The sequence below is a fragment of the Bombus flavifrons genome, chromosome 3 (genome assembly GCF_040668555.2).
Source record: "Bombus flavifrons isolate JBK064 chromosome 3, iyBomFlav1_principal, whole genome shotgun sequence".
Taxonomy (NCBI): Eukaryota; Metazoa; Arthropoda; class Insecta; order Hymenoptera; family Apidae; genus Bombus; species Bombus flavifrons.
In genome coordinates this window covers 19,368,857-19,389,216 of record NC_138444.1, presented here as the reverse complement: position 1 = coordinate 19,389,216, position 20,360 = coordinate 19,368,857, and the positions used below count along the sequence as shown (strand labels likewise).

Sequence of the window (20,360 nt, the reverse complement as noted above, 5' to 3'; positions counted from 1 at the left end):
TAGGAAAAATCCATGTCAAATTAAACGTTAAACTAGAATTCTCCTGTGTTTAAATTAGTCCAACGCTTGTTAGTTTCTCATTTTGTTATTCATTACTCCGCATTAATTTCCAGACTTTTCAGTGTTCAACATTTCTAAAATAATGTAATGTAATTTAAATCTGAATTATATTACGTTTCAGAGGCGTGTCACACAAACAGAAATTAATTTCGCAACGATCATCGATTATCTAAATATGTAAACTGAAAACTGAAAGTTGAAGCTGTCGAGCAAACTAAAAACGAAGCAGGAGACGAACATTTGTACCACCTAGGTATGTATTACATTCAAGGAAAGTTTACTAATTGTAAGCAAAACATCTAATTAACTAAGATTAGAAGGTTTCTCCACTGGAAATTAGGTATCTGTTAGAGTTTGTGGTTCTGACTGTCAAGCAGGGTTGTAGAAGTAGAGGATCAAGGGTGTGTCTGCTGTACCTGTTTCCCTTCTACTACTTTCATATACTGCTACATCGTATATCCCACTTGTGTAAAATTTACCAGAAAACACAATTTGCCGACTAAGAATTAGTCAAAATATAATCTAAATCTATTTATTATTACGTGTAGCGTTTTAGGTTTATACTTGCCAAATATTAACCAAAATTTCGAGATTTCTATCACGCCTCTCTGTATTATGCCTCAATGTATTAACGTTATTGTTTTTAAAAGACAATTAACAATAGGTGGGAAAGATATCGACATAGTTAATCGATAAATAGTCGTTACTATAGAGAATACAATAATTGGATATGTTGTGATATAGAGGTAGCGAAGCGTGGTTTATTATTATATAATGTTGACAGCCGAAGGAACAATAAACTGTAAGTGTAATAGGATAATATAATTAATAATTAGAAAGCGTTTCCAATATGGAATATCATAAATAGAGCCGATAGGTATCACATACCACTATGCTAATTGTAATTAAGACCGATAATTAGTTAGAATATCTATGGAGTAATTAACTTAAACTTTAAGATCGACTATTAACATTTCTAGATTCTGAATTTAGAATCAAACAGCAATCATGGTTGTTAAATATTTGCTAGAGTTTTCGTAATTGTTAAATAGCGACCACAAAGCGAACGCAGACTTCAAACGATGACTCGAGTTTTCGAGGGCGAACTACATAGTTGCGATCCGCGTGCGGAATAAGAGACGCTAAGCATCGAACTCGCTTCCCAGGTCGAAGCATCCTCGTTTCACTATGTGAATAATGCACGTGCCTATTGACACATCAACTCTCCTACTCTCTGACTCGCTTATTCGCTTGCTCGCTTGCACGCTTGCTCGCTTACTCGCTTACTTGCTTACTCGCTTACTCGCTTACTCGCTTACTCGCTTACTCGCTTACTCGCTTACTCGCTTTGGATAAAGCGTCCAAACTTCGTCAATGAACAAGAAGCATTCCTTCCTTTTCTTCGTTAATCAAAATCTGATATTGCTGTCAATTAAACACAACTATCGATTAGCTTTCGGTATTTCGTTACTTTTGCTACGCTACATATGGTTTAGAACAAACTATCGATAACGAATTTGATATTACACATATGCAGATAAAGTAATTACGCGAAAACGATACGGTAAAACAATGATCCAACTTTAAAATGTATCTGTACTTTCGAAACTATTCCAAATAACCTGGATAGCTTTGAAAACAATTGGCGTATAATTCATCTTTATGCGTAAATCAGACTTTATAACGAACAAGAAAATACGTATCGCGTTTTATCGATACATGCGCATCACCTTCTCTCTACTCCCTACCCTCTACTCTCTAGTCTGTACTGTTGCAACACCGTTACTGTGGCTCAACAGTCCGAACTGTTGCTGAAAACGTAACAGCCAAATTGTAAAAGATGAAACGCTTCGGAGCTTTGAAGAACGTACTGTCTAATAACATGGGCAATCGATCGCATAACAAGTATACATATATATGTCGGAGATGAAAGGACATCGGAGCCTTCCCTTTGGAACTTCCCTTCCCTTCCCTGAAAATCCCTTAACACCGTAATCTAGATTCTATTATAGGCGTAATTAAACAATTGTCGTCATTCGATCCGATTGTATTCGTTCGAGATTTGTGATAACGAGCTTGGGCTCGAGGCGACAACCAGTCGCCGAACGTAGCCGCGGCCACGGGATGGACGCTTTGTCCAACAAAGGTATGGAGTAATTCTATAGCTCTCCTTAAAAGAAATATTTGTGACAGCACGCGACAGCAAACATTCCAACGGTTTCTGTCCCGTGGCTCGCCACACGCAGACCCTATTCTTCCAGTAAGACGATTGTCAGATGTCGATGCGTCTTCGCAGTACATGTTCGGCTAGCCTGAGGGCCCGTTATAAATCTTAAGATTTAGTTGGCTAAAGTCCTTCAGACAGACAAACAATCTTTGTCCCAGCTACGGGAAGATAGGAGAGACCTATTTTTCAACGAACGGCGTCTTCCACTAGCAACTTTCCCTCGAGGGCGGCTAGCATCTTTTTCTAACCACCGATATGAAGATTGACCAATTAGCAGCAACGCCAATTTCCCTCACCTTCTAAACGAAGGCTATCCTCGACGAATCCAAGGATCTCGTGTCCTTAGACACACCCCATCATAGTTTTCCTCTGCAGCATCATCGCGATGGAAAGTGATTCTCTCGTGAGGTCGTATTAGCCAGTTACTTGGCGTCTGCACGCTCGCTGGATATTCCACGTTTTAACAAAGAGTCCGACTTAGATTTTGTGAGCATGTTCATCCATCATCCCGTTGACCGCGGATTCGTTATTGAACCTAGGATCATTGTCATTAGTTTCTCGAGTATCTAATTAACACGGTTACTTGTCCAATCCTATAATAATCGCATTTGCACTAGTCAATGTCTTCTCTACTGCATAACGACACTGTGTAATCCAAACAAAGATTCGTTTCACGCCCCTAATTCTAAATTCCAACCTACTCCGACATATATATATATATATATATTTATTTATATTATGGTCAGTATGCAAAGAGAAGGAAGATTTCCTTTTTAAAATGATAGTACAACTGCAGGAGGGACATGTATCTTTTCGCTTGAAAAGAAGAAATATTATCGCGAACATGTAGTTCTCTTTGAGACTTTGAGCCATTCATCTCGTTCCTTTTTCATTTCTTCCTCATACCTGTCGTTTACGAGAAAACAACCGGGCACTAATAGCGTGAACAGCCTGCATATGATACGTAATTTCCTACATTTCTTCGTCTTACATTTTTATGAATCAAATACCTTGCTTTAAGACGTATAAGATTGATAGACATTATTCGATAGAATAAACTGTCCCGTTTGATGGTACTAATTGCAACTAACGAGTATAGTTACTAACGAGATTAACCATCATATATATTAAGGATATTTCACGTGGATTTGACATGTCTAATTCTTTCTTAATTCTTAGTTAATGGGATACTGTTTGTAAATACAGTAAAAGAGCATGTTGAAGGAAATAGCTGTGTAGCAAATAGTTTCGTATTCAGCGAGAACGATAAGAAAGGATATTGGAAGATAAATTTATACGAAGCTGATTAATAACAGCGAACAAAGTTTTCTCGTGCAACACAACTAGAAACTCGAAGCAGATAAGTTGCGAAGAAAGGATTCGCAACATTTACGATTCTCCATGTTAAAATATTTCTGCTCTTTCGAAAAGCTGAAGAATCCCGATGCTTTTGTTGCGCTCCCTATCTCTATGAATCGTCTCGTACATTAGAAAGGAGGAGGGAAACGCTGGAGAAAGAGAAGACTTGGTCTTTGACGACAAACATCGCGTTCCACTCCGAAAGCTTTCACCCGTTTTCGTGGCTTTCCGCACGAATCTCTGTACACTGAGCTGCATTCTTGGTATGCATGCATCTTCCTCTGTGCATTGCGGTTTCACAATTCCCCGCCTATCGAAGGAACATCATATACACAAGCAGGAAGTTATCCTTGATGCAGGGAAGCAGACGGAAAATCGGTGGGCCGCCAGTAACCGAGGGTGTCGATTCATATCGATAAAAAGGGGAGAGGGTACGTTGACATTTATGTATCATTGACATTTATAATATAAAATATAATATAATATAATCATTTCCATGAAATAGAAACGAGATAATTATGTTTTCTATTTTGTTCGTGCCCGACGATTTCTTACGTTTCTTCGCGTTTCCGATTCATCGTAGATTAGAAAAGAGGAGAAGAGCTACAACGAGGACGATAAACCGAGACGACTTTTAAACACTCGAATCGATCTCGGTAGAAAAACGTAATGCGAGCTGCCGCGATGATCACAGCCAAAAGGAACATTCGACCTCCTTTTCAGATTTTATATATACGATCGTACTGTGACCAAACTCCCACCACCGATAACCAGTTCGCCATTACGAACAGATTTCCTTTTCTTTCGCCCTCTCTTAGCATCCTGGGTACCTCTCTTTCTCTGTCTCTCTATCTATCTCTCTATCTGTCTGTCCATTTCTTGCTACCACCCTCTTCCATTGAATTTACTGCTGACGCCGATATGCGTTCCGTACGCGAAGGCGACCGTTTACACCCTGGTTCCTCAACCACCGGAAAACTTCCAGTACCATGGCTCCATTCGGTTCAACCATTCGGTCCAAGTATGCAAAAGATCAAGATCAGACATGACTGAAGAAACGAGGAACAAATAAACAAACAAATAATGAAATATACGAAGATACGAAATTCATGAAATATACGTTTACTATTTATCATCGATGAAACTTTAACACGTTCGTTTGTGAAACGTAAACACGATCGTTTACGTACATATTATAATGCTTATTCTACTGTCCTGCTTTCCTACCATATCTTTCGACTGATTAAAGCGGCAAAGCTTTTCCCACGTTACTGCTATCTACGTATAATTCTATTATTTTATTATACGTGTTACGCATCGGAAGTCGAAAGTCGAATCTGACGATAGACATAGTCATAAATATATTACATCGATGGTTGAAAGGAATATTAAGTTTATGATAGCTCGGATAGCTCGGTTTATGATTTCCTCTTTCAACGATCTTGACACAATTTTTCCGGATGCGTTCCTCTTACGTACGTTTAGTTAATGAATTTGTAAAAAGAAAAAGCCTGGTCCACGCTTTAATATTTAATATTTAAGATGTCCGATTTAATGTGGCATTTTTTATCTTAGCTAGTAGGTTGAGAATTCCATCGGAAGAGGAAACTTGCGCAAAAGTAGTCATATTTCGAAGCTTGTTTCGCTCGATCGTTCTCGAAAAATGAGTACCCATAGAACGAAAGGACTGTGCAATTTTCGGAGTTGGAGAAAGAGACGAAAAGGGAACGGTAAAAAGAGCGGAAACTCGAGGAAAAAGCACGGAAGGGCCGAGGATATGAAATAAGGCAAAAGAGATGGCGGGGGTTAAGCGAATGGGACAGGAAAAGATTGGAGAAGCAAACGAGCGAATACGAGAAAAATGGAGAAAGAAAGAGCTGCTGCTGCTGCTGCTGCTGCTGCTGCTGCTGCAACGGAAATGGCTGTACAGAAAGGAAACGTACGACTTCTGCGTACGACATTCGAATTACTGCGCACCAATAACGATATTTATGAAACGCGTTTTCGTACTGCTTCGAGTGATGAAGTATCTATCGTCTATCGGTCTTTAGGGATCCTGGAAAATCGCACCAAGGTACACTTGGAAGCATTCCGATCGGACCTCTCACAGACATCCACGTTTTCTCCTTGGGATTATAAATCACACTGCTCGCGCTGCTCGTCGTTAAGCATCCTGATACGCCAACTTTTGCGACCAGTTATTCTTTCAGTTAATACTTAAATATGATAAGTTTGAATGGCAAGAGATAACGAACGAATGGATATATATGATGCTACTGAGTGGTTCTTAATTTCAACTCGCTATTCTGTACAGCAAATAATTTATCAACAGATAATTTTGAACGATGGTTCGAGAGGTTAATTTCATCCAACTATGTATCGTTGGAGGATTGTTTTAATAGATCCTAGATTAATCTGGATGATGCTGAAACTCTTGGAAATTCGAAACTTGAAAGAACGCTAAATCAAGATTTAAGTATGCTACTTCAAATGTTTCGTAGATAATTTGCAATCGACCTGCTTCTCCAGGCTATCGTAAATATCCTTTCGCGCTTTTTCGCTGAATTATGCTTCGGGGAAAGTGGACAATAACCATCTACGACTATCGAGAACGACGAAAATTCGATACAAGTTCTAAATGTACTGCCATAGAGGATTAATTTTATACGGATAGTTTCGGTAAAACGGCAAAGTGCCGATTAAAATATAGCTTGCCAAGAACGCGTCGTAAGAAATGTTAAAAGAATTCAAGTCGATCGAAGTAAAACATTTAGGGTACCGGTTTGCGTTCTGACCGTGAGTCGGATCTGGCACCGAATGTGCTCGGAATACGAGGAGAGGTCAGTAAGAGGAATTCTACATCGGCGTGAAATTAATAAGCAGATAAATAGATACAATGGACAGTGACGCCTACTAGAGTTGCACCGCGCGGAGGTAGTTTCGAGAAATATGTATTCGAGAAATATGATAACGACTAGTCGGCTCAACTATCGAACAAAATTTTCGGTCTCGATGCAACGCATCCCTGTTCCGCATACATCTATGTTACTAAATTTTCCGCGGTTTATATCCATCCTCTAAGTATCAGCAGATATTCATTAATTATACTTTTCGATATTTATCATTATACTTGGATAATTATACACGCCCTTGCTTTGAAAAGTGGCTACTAATTGAATTCCGCCGCTAGAAAGTTTTACGGTCCGTCCAATCGGCATACTTATTATAGAACGTTTCTCTGTACGTGATTAATGATTAAGCGTGTTTTTCTAAGAACACTGTTGCGACGGTTTAACCGTTTACTTGTTCAAACGATTTAGCTAATTCGACGGATATTCATCATATAGAATAATACATATGTATGTATATTATCGTATAGGTACGCACACGAATAAACGAAAGGAAAAAAGAATGAAACGAATTTCACGAGATTTTTTGCAACCGATGCATGCGCATTCAGGTATAATTGACGTTTGAATCGATCGAGAACTTGGAGAAGCAAAACAACATACGTTTCTGGTTGATCTTGAACGCGTTTTCTGCATATGTAAACATAGAGGAAATTGTGTCAGCAAAGACGGTAGAGGGAAAAGAGAAAGAGAGGAAGAGAGGAAGAGAGGAAGAGAGGAAGAGAGGGTGGCTCACTGGTATGAGAAACGACGAAGCTAGTTACCGTGCAAACGAATGACTCGCGACCGCTGTTCCGAACAAGTTCTCGTTGAGTGTGCAGTGCATGCAGCTACTGCGCCGGTACACGTTTTACCTAAGTACGACACACGACATACGTACATACGGAATTTAATTAGTTGCATACTTGAGGTCGCTGTACCTGTACATGATAGATTCTGCCTGACGCGAACTGCCGCGTAACTTCAGGCCTCCGCTATGCTCTCGTTTTCCTTCCATAAAAGCCACTTGACCGTTTACATCGTTCTTTAATTAGCAAGAAAAGCCTTCGATTTTTGTTCAACTTTTCTCCGCGGATTGGTGAACGCTGCGGACTGTGAGAAAACAAAGTGGAACCGGCCGAGCAGGGAAACGAACCAAGCAAAGGGAGAATTCAACTCGAAAGAAGCTGCTTGTTCTTCTACTTGCAAAAATACCGGCTTGCCTAAATTTGTAGAGAGCGTTGCGTCTCTAAAATCAATTTTATCTGCTCCGACCGACTAGGAAACGATCGGTAGATATTAAAATAGCCCGCTCCCCTTCCCGTTCCAGCTTTCCACTCACTTTGAAGTTAAAGTTATACAGAGAATTGCTTTCAATTGGAAGAGAAAGAAGGCTAAATAGCAAGTGGAGAACAGTATTGATTCAACGGATATATCTGTATCCGTATGTAAGTACGTGATCGCTCTTGGCTTTCTCGCGTCACACAGATTTCCGAGGGTTTCGTCGTTTTTTCATTAGCATCGTTAGTCTCATGCATAGTATAGTTTTCTCATGCATAGTATATTCACATATTAAGATTGCTATGAAGTGATAACGCATGACATATCCGATTTCGTTGTGCGTTTCAATTGCAATTTTCTGAAACTTGCCTTTATCAAAATTATCATTTTATATATCGTTGCTAGACCCAAGAACTTTCTGCCTGCTGCGAAATTTTCATTCTTTCATAATTTTCTTTCTTCACGCCTCTTCTTTAGCATTCAGTGAAATAAAATTTGTTCCAAATCGAACGTTTTACATGTTACAACCCGATACGTGCATCAAGTAGGTACGTACATGTTTGAAAGCTATCACTGCTGAAAAGTGACAATTTTCGTTTCATTAATGAATGCTAGATACTGGGTATCCATGTAGAACTTCTCAGGGTTCGTTACATCGTAAATATAAATACGTTGTCTATTGGCACAGGCTCTGATAACAACTGTGAAACGTTTAACATACACCCAGCTTGTATATTATGAGAACGTTGTAAGTATAAGAATATATGTGTAACCGATTGCGTTGAACACATTCCAATTGTAATTCAACGAAAAGTGCAATAATGTATAGTACGAAGCACTGTAATAACGATAAATGTACAGGCTGACCTGACTAGCAGCTTATGGGTGTGCTACGTGAATGCCATGGGCAGGTTAATTGCACTGATATTCAGAGATGGTTCCATGGGTGGTCTGACCGAATCGCTCCATTCTTTACCTCGCAATATCATGTAGAACAAGTGTATTATATTTTATCGGTAGAACTAGCATCAGAGGCACTGCTTAAACACAAAACACGTAACTGCGATTCAAAAGTTCAAATACGATACGTTATTATGTTCCGTCTTGTTAGGATGTTAAACTTTTAATAAAAAATAACTTCTTTATACACTATTACTTATATGTCTATTCAATAAATAACGTGTCTATATGTGTGTGTGTGCGTGTATTTATTACTTGTTTATTTATACAAAAGGTATATACACGTGTATATGAAATTTAATTGTTATAATTTTAAGCGTTTTATTTGCACGACTTCTGTTGCGGTACTAAATGATATTAATTTCTTTTTAACACACAAGACATTCCAGCATATTCTGTGCTAATTAAATCGTTAAATAATCGAAATTCAATTCCACAAGACTATTAAGGATAAAATTGTTCAATCGTATTTTCTAATTCAAAATGATTTCGCAGTTGGCTGAACGAGATTCGTTTTCATCGCGTTCTGATTACAATAAAATTCCTTTGTGCAAACTAATTGGATCGAACGTAAAAGCAAAGTTCATCGATTAAAATTGTTTGCACTTTGGAAAACCATGTAGTTGTCGTCGGAAAGTTGCTAGAGAAATGGCTGATTAATAGTGAAACTCTGGTCACGCGTACTACAAGACCCAATAACTATCGGTTTTTGTTCGCGCGTCGATCATTCCTCTCTCCAGAAGCATCCACGCAACTACTTGCCCTTCTTAATTAAGGATTGTTTAATACGATATCTGTAAATAGTATTATATTTTCATTCAAATGTATCGTAATATATTTACTAGTAGTGAACAATTTTGCGTAAAGTAATCTCGATGGATCATTGAAAAGAAGAAACGGGCTTCTGCGGTATATCTACGATTTAATAATGTTAGAATTTAATCTTGAAATTAAGATTAATAAACTGTGGAAGACACAATGTTTGTATTGAAACAATACTATATGATTTTTATTAAACAAAGTTATAGTAAAATACAAGTAAACGTTATGAATGTTGACAGTTGGCTAGTTATTCTCAGACTGACTAAGTGATCCATGGCCCTTGAAAAGATTTTGAATCCCCACTCTCTATGCAGTAATGAGTGTGACCTATGTGGATGCTTTGTGGCAGCACGTGTCACGGAACCTTCCAGCAGCTTCGCGATGCAAAGCGCTATGCCGTCAAAGCGCGACACCGACGTGCCGAATGTTCCGTCCATATCCTTATACTTCTTCCGCCGAATTCTCGGAAGAGCATGCACGCGCTAGCAGCCGCGGTACATCTAACGAACGCACGCTAGTGGGGATAGCGCTGGGCAACGAAGGGAAGAATCCGATCGATCGATCACCTCATCTGTACGCGATTAATATCGTTGTATTCCAACAAATAAGATAACGATTGTTAACGAGACACGGAATAACCGTAATTGTAATATGTAATTGCGTGTTTAATCGAATGTTTGTATGTAAATCGAATAATTTCCATTTATACCCTATGCGAACAACGTTTAGTTGACAAAGCCAAAGATATCCGACGAATGGAAAAGAACACGTGCAAGACATTTAACGAACACTGACAACGAATCGACACAGACACTCTATCTGATTCGTAGATGAGACGACATTATCGTAGATTTGAATGTTCGATAACGTCGAGATATTGGAAATTAGTAGATTGAATCAATTACTATAAAATAAGTGTTGATAAAATAAGACGGGTTTAGCTGCGGTGTATACGTTCGCGCGTGGTCGATCGTTACCGATTGTATCGTTCGAGATCGAAACCTTTAATTTCTTTAACAAATACAACCACAAAAGAGTTACCGTCACGACATCTTGGAAAAACGAACGAGTGAAACTTTTGTCGATGAAAGCGGGTGCGATTGTGTCGAGAAGAAAGGAATAAATTGAAACACGATAGTCCAATGCTGAAGTAACCGCGTCTAGGATAGGGTAAGGGTATAGAGAGAGAAAGAGAGAGAGAACTCAGTAAGTAGCCTCCGACAGAACTCGTGCCAAACAATTTGCAATGCTGAAGCGAAAAGTTGTCGAGCTTTACTGCAAGGAGGGTTTCTCACGAGGCCAACGAATAGAACGAGTTTGTCTTCGCCGTTGCGAGAAAGACGAAAGAGAACTGCCATCAAGCAGACGAACCAACTGGAAACTGAGGAACGAAAGAAGGAAAAGATTAACGAAACGAGGGTCTATCGAGTAATTGAACTGTGCTTTACATAAAATCGAGAGAGGCAGAATATATTTTTTGTTCCTTTTACTCGATCGGTTTACCTTCTTTTCCATACTTTAACCTTTTCCATTAGACTTATTTATATTACCGGAAACACAAGTTGCTTTGCATATTGCAAATTCTAAACAGGCGCTACTCCCTTCCGTTTCTAATTGTAAGCTGGAAAAATAATAGCCAACAACTAAAAGTTTTTCAAATCGATTAAATATTTCATCGGAATATTTCGATTATTGTTAGAATCGTATCGTATCGATAAACGATCATATCGTAACACTATCTTAACACTTAATCCGATCAAAATATCAGGATATTTGCTCGATTAATATTACGATCGATCCTGCTAATAACAAAAATTAAAATGTTTCGGTTTGTTGGCATAAAAAGTTAAAGATGGATCGAATTGTTTGAAAATTATAGGATTTCTATGGTCGATCAAGGATTATTCCGACTCTCGATTGGAATATACTACCGTATTATATACTATCATGTCGCTAAAGCATATCTTTGCGGGTTGTTCGTGCGACTGCCAATCTCTTCTATGTTCTATCCAATTCGTTCTTGTATTCTCATTCGGATTATCTTCTTCTGCTTTTTCATAACAATTTTTGTCTTACTCCAAAGTTTTCTATCTTCCGTTCGTGTATCGCGTTGTGACAATTTGGCAAAGATACGTGAAAACTTATCTTCTACTTTTATTTATCATATATATATTTATATGTATTTAGCGAGTAAAGGACATAGGCTGTGTGCACAAGAAAAGAGATCATTTTAATATCGATATACGTACTTTACTCGCAATTACGATAGAAATGGTTCCTATAGTTCGAATATACAGCATGGTTGTCTGTAAATTGGTTTCTTCGATGCATGGTATGTGTCACGTAACGTTCACATGGGGCAAACATGTGCATGTGCAAACGATCTGTAACAGCCAAGTCACTCGTAAAGCGTAAAGGACACAGTGATGTAGTTGCGTAGAAAAATAGTTTAGCGGCTGGAATTGCTACGCTTGTGTAATAAAACGGTTGCCACTTTCCTTCGTAATTTTTCCGGGCGCAATGAGTGCCGACAACGCGGAAATTCGTTGGTTAACGTGCTGCACTGCGGTAGTTTGTAACGCGAAATTATTACAACAATATGTCTAGATCTCGGAAGTGACTTCAGAAAAATACGCAAAGACAAAGGAAACGTTGATTAGTTCGTCGAATAATATTTGCATTAATTTGCAGCGAAACAAGGGAAGCTAGTTACAAGAAAAGTATGAGGCGATGAATAACGTTTACAGATATAGACTTGAATTTCAAGAGCATCGTTGATGCCACCGCGCAATGTTTAAGAAACATTAATAGAAAATTAAACGTGCAATCTTGCAGTCGAGTTTCAACAGCGTTTCGATTATCTGAAATAATTCGAATTAAATGGTGTCCACTCGAAGCAATCAAATATTTTTTATTAAACGCCGTTCTAATAAAAAATCTTAACTCCTTACAACATCGTGTAATTACTAAATACACGAATCGCTACGATACAAAGAATATATTTTTAACACTTTTGAATACTTTACAATAATTATCGATAGGTAGAACTGGCGAAGCGAGAAGAGTACATTTTGACCTCGTTGTGTTTCTATACTATATAACCTTTATTTACATCGATTAAACATTAAAAACTGTTTCTGCTATACAGGTTGACCTATTTCGACTTATCGTTGCAAGTATTTCAAACAATAAACCGTGTAGAAAGAATGCTTTTACAGGTACGTACATGCATACGTATGTAAAGAGCAAAGGAAGCATTATGAGATTAAAGATTGGATGTATTAAAGTCAGCTAAAGATCCTATATATAGAGTCATATTATTTTTAATACATTACGTGATGCAGTTTGTTATTTCATACGGATAAGTATTGAACAGCTTGTACGGGTCAATCATTGATTAGTTTAGGACAGGAGGATTATCTTAATCTTACTACGATACGGTCTCGATGAAATAATGATGATTGACTGGATATACGAGTAAAATAGTGCGAATTGAATTAATTCGTTTAAGTAATTCGACATACTATCAAAAAATTGTATTGTAAAAATAAAGGATTAGAGAAGAATTTAGTGAGAATCGAGTACCTAGCGCATACAGCGTTGAATTTAATAATATCTTTCGCGATTGTGGAATATCTTGTCTTTTAATCTAACTCGTCACATGTTACATTAAAACTTGTGTTGCAACATTGTGTTCAAATCCTAACGTATTTTACACCGGTCATCAAATCCCTATTTACATCGTACGAATAAATCATTTGAAAAGCGTGGGGAAGTAAATGCATACTGCCGTTTATACACTCGGATATATTGTAAAAACAATTTACTGGTACATTTGAATTTCTTCTAGAAGAGTAGGAAATGGTTCTGTCGCAAAACGTTCACACTCGCGGCAATGCATTGTATCTTGTACTGTATCTTGTAGAAATCGATAGAAATCGTTTTTAAGTAATCATCGTTCAAGAATTATCGATAATTGTACAAATAATAAAAGAGATAGCGAAGATAACGATACCGATGAACAAATTTAAACGGATTTGTTTACAGAACGAACAGACTTTTCAAATCATCTTGTAGTACGTACATGTGTATATCGTATATATATATACGGATACATGTAAATATATACGAGGAAAATTAGAGAAATTAGAACTAGAAAAAAAGATTTAAAAGGGACTTAAGGATAGAAATCCTTATACAGCACAGTATAATATATATATATATATATATATCGATATAGTTTTTCATTTATTTGAAAAATCACCTGTTTATTAAGAAACGTTCACAACTTTTTCTATATCATCCGTACTCTTACTTGCACGTAAGAAGTATTCAATATGATATAAATTCTTTTCAAAACTAAGAGGTCACAATCGTTATCTGTTAATCTCCGGTTTAAGTTCTTGCTGTTATCAGCAGAAAGCTGACCTGCCCATATTTTTCATCCACTTCAGTTTAACTTTTATACCGTTTCTCATTTTCTGGAATTATCATATATGAATTCATTCTCGTCTCATTTCCACTTGATTTGCACTCCATACCTTTAAGCTTCTTTTTTTCAATCTATTCCGCATTATCGCGCTTTAATCTAGTACATTGTTCTCTGTTCTCGTAATCAATGCTTTCCGCGCTTCGATAGATTCTCCTTTCTGCGCCTGACCTTTCCAACGTTTACATTTTTTTAAACTTTTAAAATATTTTACTTTGCCCGTTTCTAACATATTCTGACACGCAATATCAATCTTCTTTTTTGCTATTCTTTCACAACGCGTGTAGGATAGAATCTTCTATGATGGATCAGAAATGTGGTCGTTTTACGTAAAAGCGAAGTAACATTTAACGAAATAAAATACGATATTATAAGGACGAAAGAAAAGGGACACGTGGCATAGCTGTCGCGTAATGCCACCTTCGTTTCCTCTTTTTCGCCGCGTTCCGTCTTCGTTCTCTCATCGACTCAAAATTTCACACATCTTCGCGTTCGTCCATCCTCACACGCATTCGCACGTTTCACCATTTCCATCGTTCCCTCGTCGCTCCAGCTTTCCTGCAACGCTGTTTTCGGTCTCCGAAGATAACCGAAGACGAGTATATACATCGATAGAACCATCGTTTCATACCGATCACTTTGTTTAACCTTTAACGGTGGTACTTCATATTTTATATGATCCGAAGTACTTTTGCTCAATTTGAGGCGTCATGTCGGTTTGGATCGAGTTTTTTTTCATGAATACCAAGACGCCTATTTTTCTCTTATATTTTCGAGAGATCCTCCTTAGTTGCTCTTTTTACAAAATTGAAACATTTCATTTTATTCGATTTTATTCGATTTTATTCGATTTTATCCATCGAAATGCATAATCGATCATTAAGGAAAAGAAAAAGAAAACAGTTAAACTGTCGGTCATCAAATTCCAGTTAACGCTAATCTTTAAGAGATAGATCAGTTTTGCTTTTTTTCGAAAAGCAAGACGCCCGATTCTTCAAAGTGACAGTGATTTATTTTAAGTTTGTAGCGTAAATCTAGATGCGAATTAAACGTAGATATACATGTATATGAATTCTGGTTTGCGAGATTAAGTGCGTATACGTGTATGTATCGGTGGCTACAAATTGTTAGTAATCGATTTGAATCCCTGGTAATCGAGATAACGCTAAGTAACGTATGGCAGTGGAAATTCATAGATCGAAGCTACATCATACATACTATATACATACATACATACATACATACAGACATACATATATCGAATCGACAGAATTAACTCCAGCAACCGTAACAGGACCACGTGCGTGTTTCGAGTAGTAGTCTGTCCTAATTCTAAGTATCGTAGAAGGAACGTAACTAGCATACATTAGTGCAAATCGATTTGTCGGGAGAACGTGTTTGTCGAAGACACGAAATACGTTCTTATTCGTATTATTAGACGTTTTAATAACTGACACGTCGACTATAGTCGTATTTCACAGAGAAATCGTCGTTCTTTTGTTCGCTTAGACGAATCCTATCGTATAGAAGACATTGGGCATGTTTATCGTTTCATACTCCGAATGGATTTCGATGAGACTGATTTGATTTCAAATCAATATCGATATCAAATACCATTAACGCATCGATAATGTGTGCGAAAGTTTGTAACTTTATGATGTGTTTAGTAGTTTAGTGTATAGTAGATAAAGTAATAGTTGCTCATGCAGATAGTAGTGCATCCGATGAATAGAAAAGGCGAATGTTAGTTATTAAGGATAAGACGAATTTTATGAGACGAATGACCGATGAAGAAACGAAAAAAGTGGTGACAGCCAGAGCTATACCATGCTACAAGGTATAACCCGTAAGGTTTTAGGTATGGTGAAAGAAATATAGCGAGATAGCGAAATCGGCCATCGAATTTCACGTGTTTGAACATCTTGACGAGGGAATTGACAGAAACCTGAGAAAATAAGGTCTGCAAACCTCAGTCAGAGACGCACCAAGTGTACAGTATCTTAACTTTGATTCGGTCTATCGAGAGGCAGGATATTGCGTAAAATAAAATCCTTGGTGGTACTGCAACGATCGGTGTCGATACTTGATTACTTGTAACTTTAACCGTCTAGAATATCTTTCTATGCCAGAGATTTCACGAATTCGTAATATCAATTACCTAAATTACTTTCTATTACAAGTTCTTATTCGCAACGTAGAGACGAAGTTTGATGGGCATTGCGTACTAGGAAAGGTCAACCGTATCGACAAGTTTTAAGTAACCGTTTAGCTTTACGATGACCGTTCATCGTCGAAGGTAGAGCTGTTGGGACATCGTTGATTTGGAATCGGAGGAAAAGTCCGAGACACGACGACCCTCAAAACCGTGCAGTCAGACTCATCGTCCAGCCAAGTCTTGTCGCGTCTCTTCCTCGGCAATAAGGCCCGTGACGAGCAGCGCGGTTGTCACGTAGAAGACACAGGAAATTACGAAATTAACAAATCACCGGTGATCTCCTCGTGTCGTAGTTCGAACGTTTCGCGAGTAAGGTAAAAGACTCGGACTTTAGATATGATAGTAAAATTTATTGTACGAATCCAACAGAGTAACGGTTCAGAGTGTTATATCAAAAAGGTGCTGAGTGCTGATTTGGGAAGGTTTTTCGTTGCACTAAGCTTTGATCCCTCTGGAGAGGTCATCGTCGGCCACCTATCAGACGTGGCTATACCGTTACTATCTGGTTATTGTTTCGATGGATGTTTCGTCTATCCTATTACTGTTTTCGAGTCTGTAACACGATAGTAGGCAAAGAAACACCAAGAGGTATACGATAGCAGAGACTTTTTCGAAGAGAGCACGGAACGAGAGAAAAACTTTGTCGGAGAGACACCATTGCCAAGTACAATAATTGAAATAGAAGCGAAAGAAATCGTTATAATTTAACAGAATTTAACTTGCTTACATTATTTCGATCACCTTGTATGACGCGAGAATCGTCTTTTTATTCCGTCATATAGCCTCGCGTGATATCGCGTTCTAGAGCTATAGGTCACTGAAATCCTCTAATCATGCGCTATTCTATCGCGAATAAAGAACATAGATAATTATTTAGAAAGCTATCGCCATCATAGGTTTCGATGATTTTTTACGATGTTGTCGGGGATATGATTCTGAACAATTTTTTTCTATACATGTAACCACCGCTTGGGTCTTAGATACCAAGGTATTCGCAAAACTCTGTCTATGCAAAAAAACCACTACAGCGAATTAGTATTGGCCGGATAAAATAACCTAACCTAAACCTAACTCTTGTCTTTTCTTTATAGTATATTATAAATATAAACGTAAGTTGGGTGAGTTTGGTTATTTCGCGGATCCTGAGGAAGAAAGTCCGAAACTGCAACGCGCAACTGCATACGCGGGGCTCTAAGAAATGTCTGTTACAACTGAATTAAAAGTAAACATCATCCATGTTTGAGCTTGTTCATTTATACAAATAGTAAGAAAGATCTATAGCGAAGTAACATTATCAAAGAAATTTCTTACAGTCCCGTATACTTAATTTATGAACGAGACTTTCCCACAAGCTGTTCGTTTAGACGCCTAAAGTATGATACAAAGATAAAAAGACCGATGGCTGATGGATGTAAACAGATCGCCAAGCGGCGAACGAAGCGGCAAAACGTGTCGATTATACCTGTCACGGATACACGCATATGAGCAGGATTCAATGTGCCGTAAAGGCAGTATTTCGCGAATATCCCGGTAACTAGAGTCGAGAACGTGTATGGGAAAAAGTCGTTCTCGTCCAGAATTATGCTCTCGGCAACGAAATCATCGGAATCGTCGATGAATGAAAAATCATCGAAATCAGTGACGAGGGGAGACTACCAAATAATTACCGTAATCTAACTCTGTGCATGCGTGTAAAAAGATTACCGTTTGATTTCAACGGTAAGCCTTTTCGCATTCGTTAAATTAACCCGTTTCGAATTTTATACGTTTATCGTAGTCGGTGATACCGATAAAAAGAAAATAGACATCGTCTATAATAATAGTTTATATAGTAGCTTTGAACGATAACCCAGGACTAATATCTTTATGTTAATAAACGTTGCGCGCTACCGTTTGTGATTCGATAGCATAAATCTGAGGAGCAACAAAGTACACGTATTGTACACTGTATACGAAGAGACAAAAGCATAGTCGTGACTCGAACGTTATTGATAGCCGATGTATTAAATAACATACACAAAACCTTTTATAAATCTTGAAATCATACTGTAATTTCAATATGGCGCGATAAGACGTACGATTTCGTTATAAAAGAGTGCAAAATTATCAACGGTGTATTAAAATTATATTATACACACATTATATACATCAGTTTATATACATACGTAATACGTTGTGTACTTTCAAAAGCCTTTAAGAAAGAGATATCTGTAAAATACGATCTTATATTAATCTCTATTGCATAGCAATATACTATTGAAAGAAATTGAGCAAAGCATAAATTTACAAGAAACGCGCAAAGACTAATAAATTACAAGTTACTGTAGTAATAAGATCATTGTTTGGAGCAACGGCAGAGATGGCGTAGTGTCACGCGACATTCGAAGGTAACGGTCGCTGTCCAAATATGCATAAGGATAACGAATATGTAGTTCCCGCCTGGCATTAAATATCTAGCATAGTGATTACGGTTAAGTTATCAATTAGATTATTAGATCAAGTTTTAGAATATTTTGTAAGATCGATACAAGCGACGAATCCACGTGGGCAAACAATCAGATTTTCTGGCACGTTGAAGGGAATGATGACTGCCGCCCCGTAATACAATACTGCACAGTATTGGATACACCGATCTACGGAACAAGTAGAGTCAGAACTCGGTATTCTTGCTGGTAACAGCTTCCAGATACCTGGATTAATGCAATAGAGGGTAGTTGGGATTAGAGGCAATCGGACGGGTGCTTCACGTAGTTAGCTTCTGGCAACGAGGCCTGCTGATTCCTAAGATAACTCTTTGGCAAGTGATAGCGAATTAAATACTATGTGCCAAACTTGAAATATTTCTGAAATATAAACTTCAAATATTAAAGATGGTCGATTTAGAAAGTACTTTTCCGATTTTGCAAATGAAACGTTTTCCGTTCGTCCTTACACCGTAAAAGGCGTATGCAAGTGTATCTTTAATTCGAAATAATTTCAACCTATAGAGCTCGGATAGAGCATTGTAGCGCGTTACAAAATGTTATAAATTATTATACACCTTCGTTATAATTGAGCAAAAATTATGCTGTAATTTTCATTGTTGTTTAAGAATGAAATAAATTTGATGAAGAAATTTGATTAAATATGATATACGTTAAAATGTTACGATGTAATGATATCTATATTCGTTAAATGAAAAGTCATGTTTGATTAATGCTTGAAAATTGATTTCGGCTTTTCAGGGCATTTAGAATTCTGTGTACATTAGGAGAAAATGAACATTCAGCCCAACTAAACAGCCCAATTCGAGAAAACGCTTGCGAAACGTCTGATTTCTAATTCGTTGGAATTTGCAAATGCAAACTTACGATGCTAGTTTTGAAAAGCCGCTACACTGCGATACGATGTGCGATAATGCGCGTGTTGAAAATGAATTGAATCCACGATGATTGTTGCGAGCTAGAGCTTTTAGTTTTTGCGCTACTTTAGTTTTTGTACAATGATAAGTGACTTACAGAAGAAGCTCTGGTGGTAATTAGTCAGAATCTTTCCCGTCTCGTTAAACCTATCAGAGTATCGTTTCTTTCCCCAAGGCGGACCAGTCGATTCCTTCGCAAAAACAATTGTTCGTAAAGAACCACTATTTCGACCACTGATGCAAGATTGAAAAACCACTAGTGCAAAATTTCTTCCTGCAATTCGACATTCTCCCCTCCCTCTCTTTCTTTATTATTTTCGCTGCTTTACGGCGATTCATACATAATAAATAAATATATATATATATACACGTAATAGGACAGAAAGAAAGAGAAAGGGAACTAAAGTTACAACAGCAACATTTTCAGCGATAAGCAAATGTATACTATTACTTTGTTTATTAAAATAACTATGTACAGTAATGTGTACATGTAGTAGCAACGTGTCCACAGTATGAATTCGTTTCTTGATGCTTTTATTGGTAAGTACATATGCATTTCCATATACGTGTATATAAACTGTATGTATGAAAATTCCGGTCACATTCTTTCCATTGTATTGCTTTAAATTGTACATTTTATATTCGAAATATATTACACT

General features: G+C 37.6%; 1 protein-coding gene across 9 annotated transcripts in view; it reads right to left on the bottom strand.

Annotated features, from left to right (window-relative positions):
* The window catches only part of LOC138177904 (nephrin), a 94,995-nt gene that overhangs the window by 63,219 nt on the left and 11,416 nt on the right, over nucleotides 1–20,360 (bottom strand). For 5 of the 9 annotated variants that reach the window (XM_069109215.1, XM_069109214.1, XM_069109213.1 and 2 more), the window contains exon 3: nucleotides 18,483–18,509. The exons of 3 other annotated variants lie outside the window; for them this stretch is intronic. In XM_069109215.1, coding sequence (XP_068965316.1) covers nucleotides 18,483–18,509 — 27 coding nt within the window. Of the gene's footprint in view, nucleotides 1–18,466; nucleotides 18,510–20,360 lie in introns of all 9 variants that reach the window. One more of the 9 variants, XM_069109220.1, reaches the window with a different exon arrangement.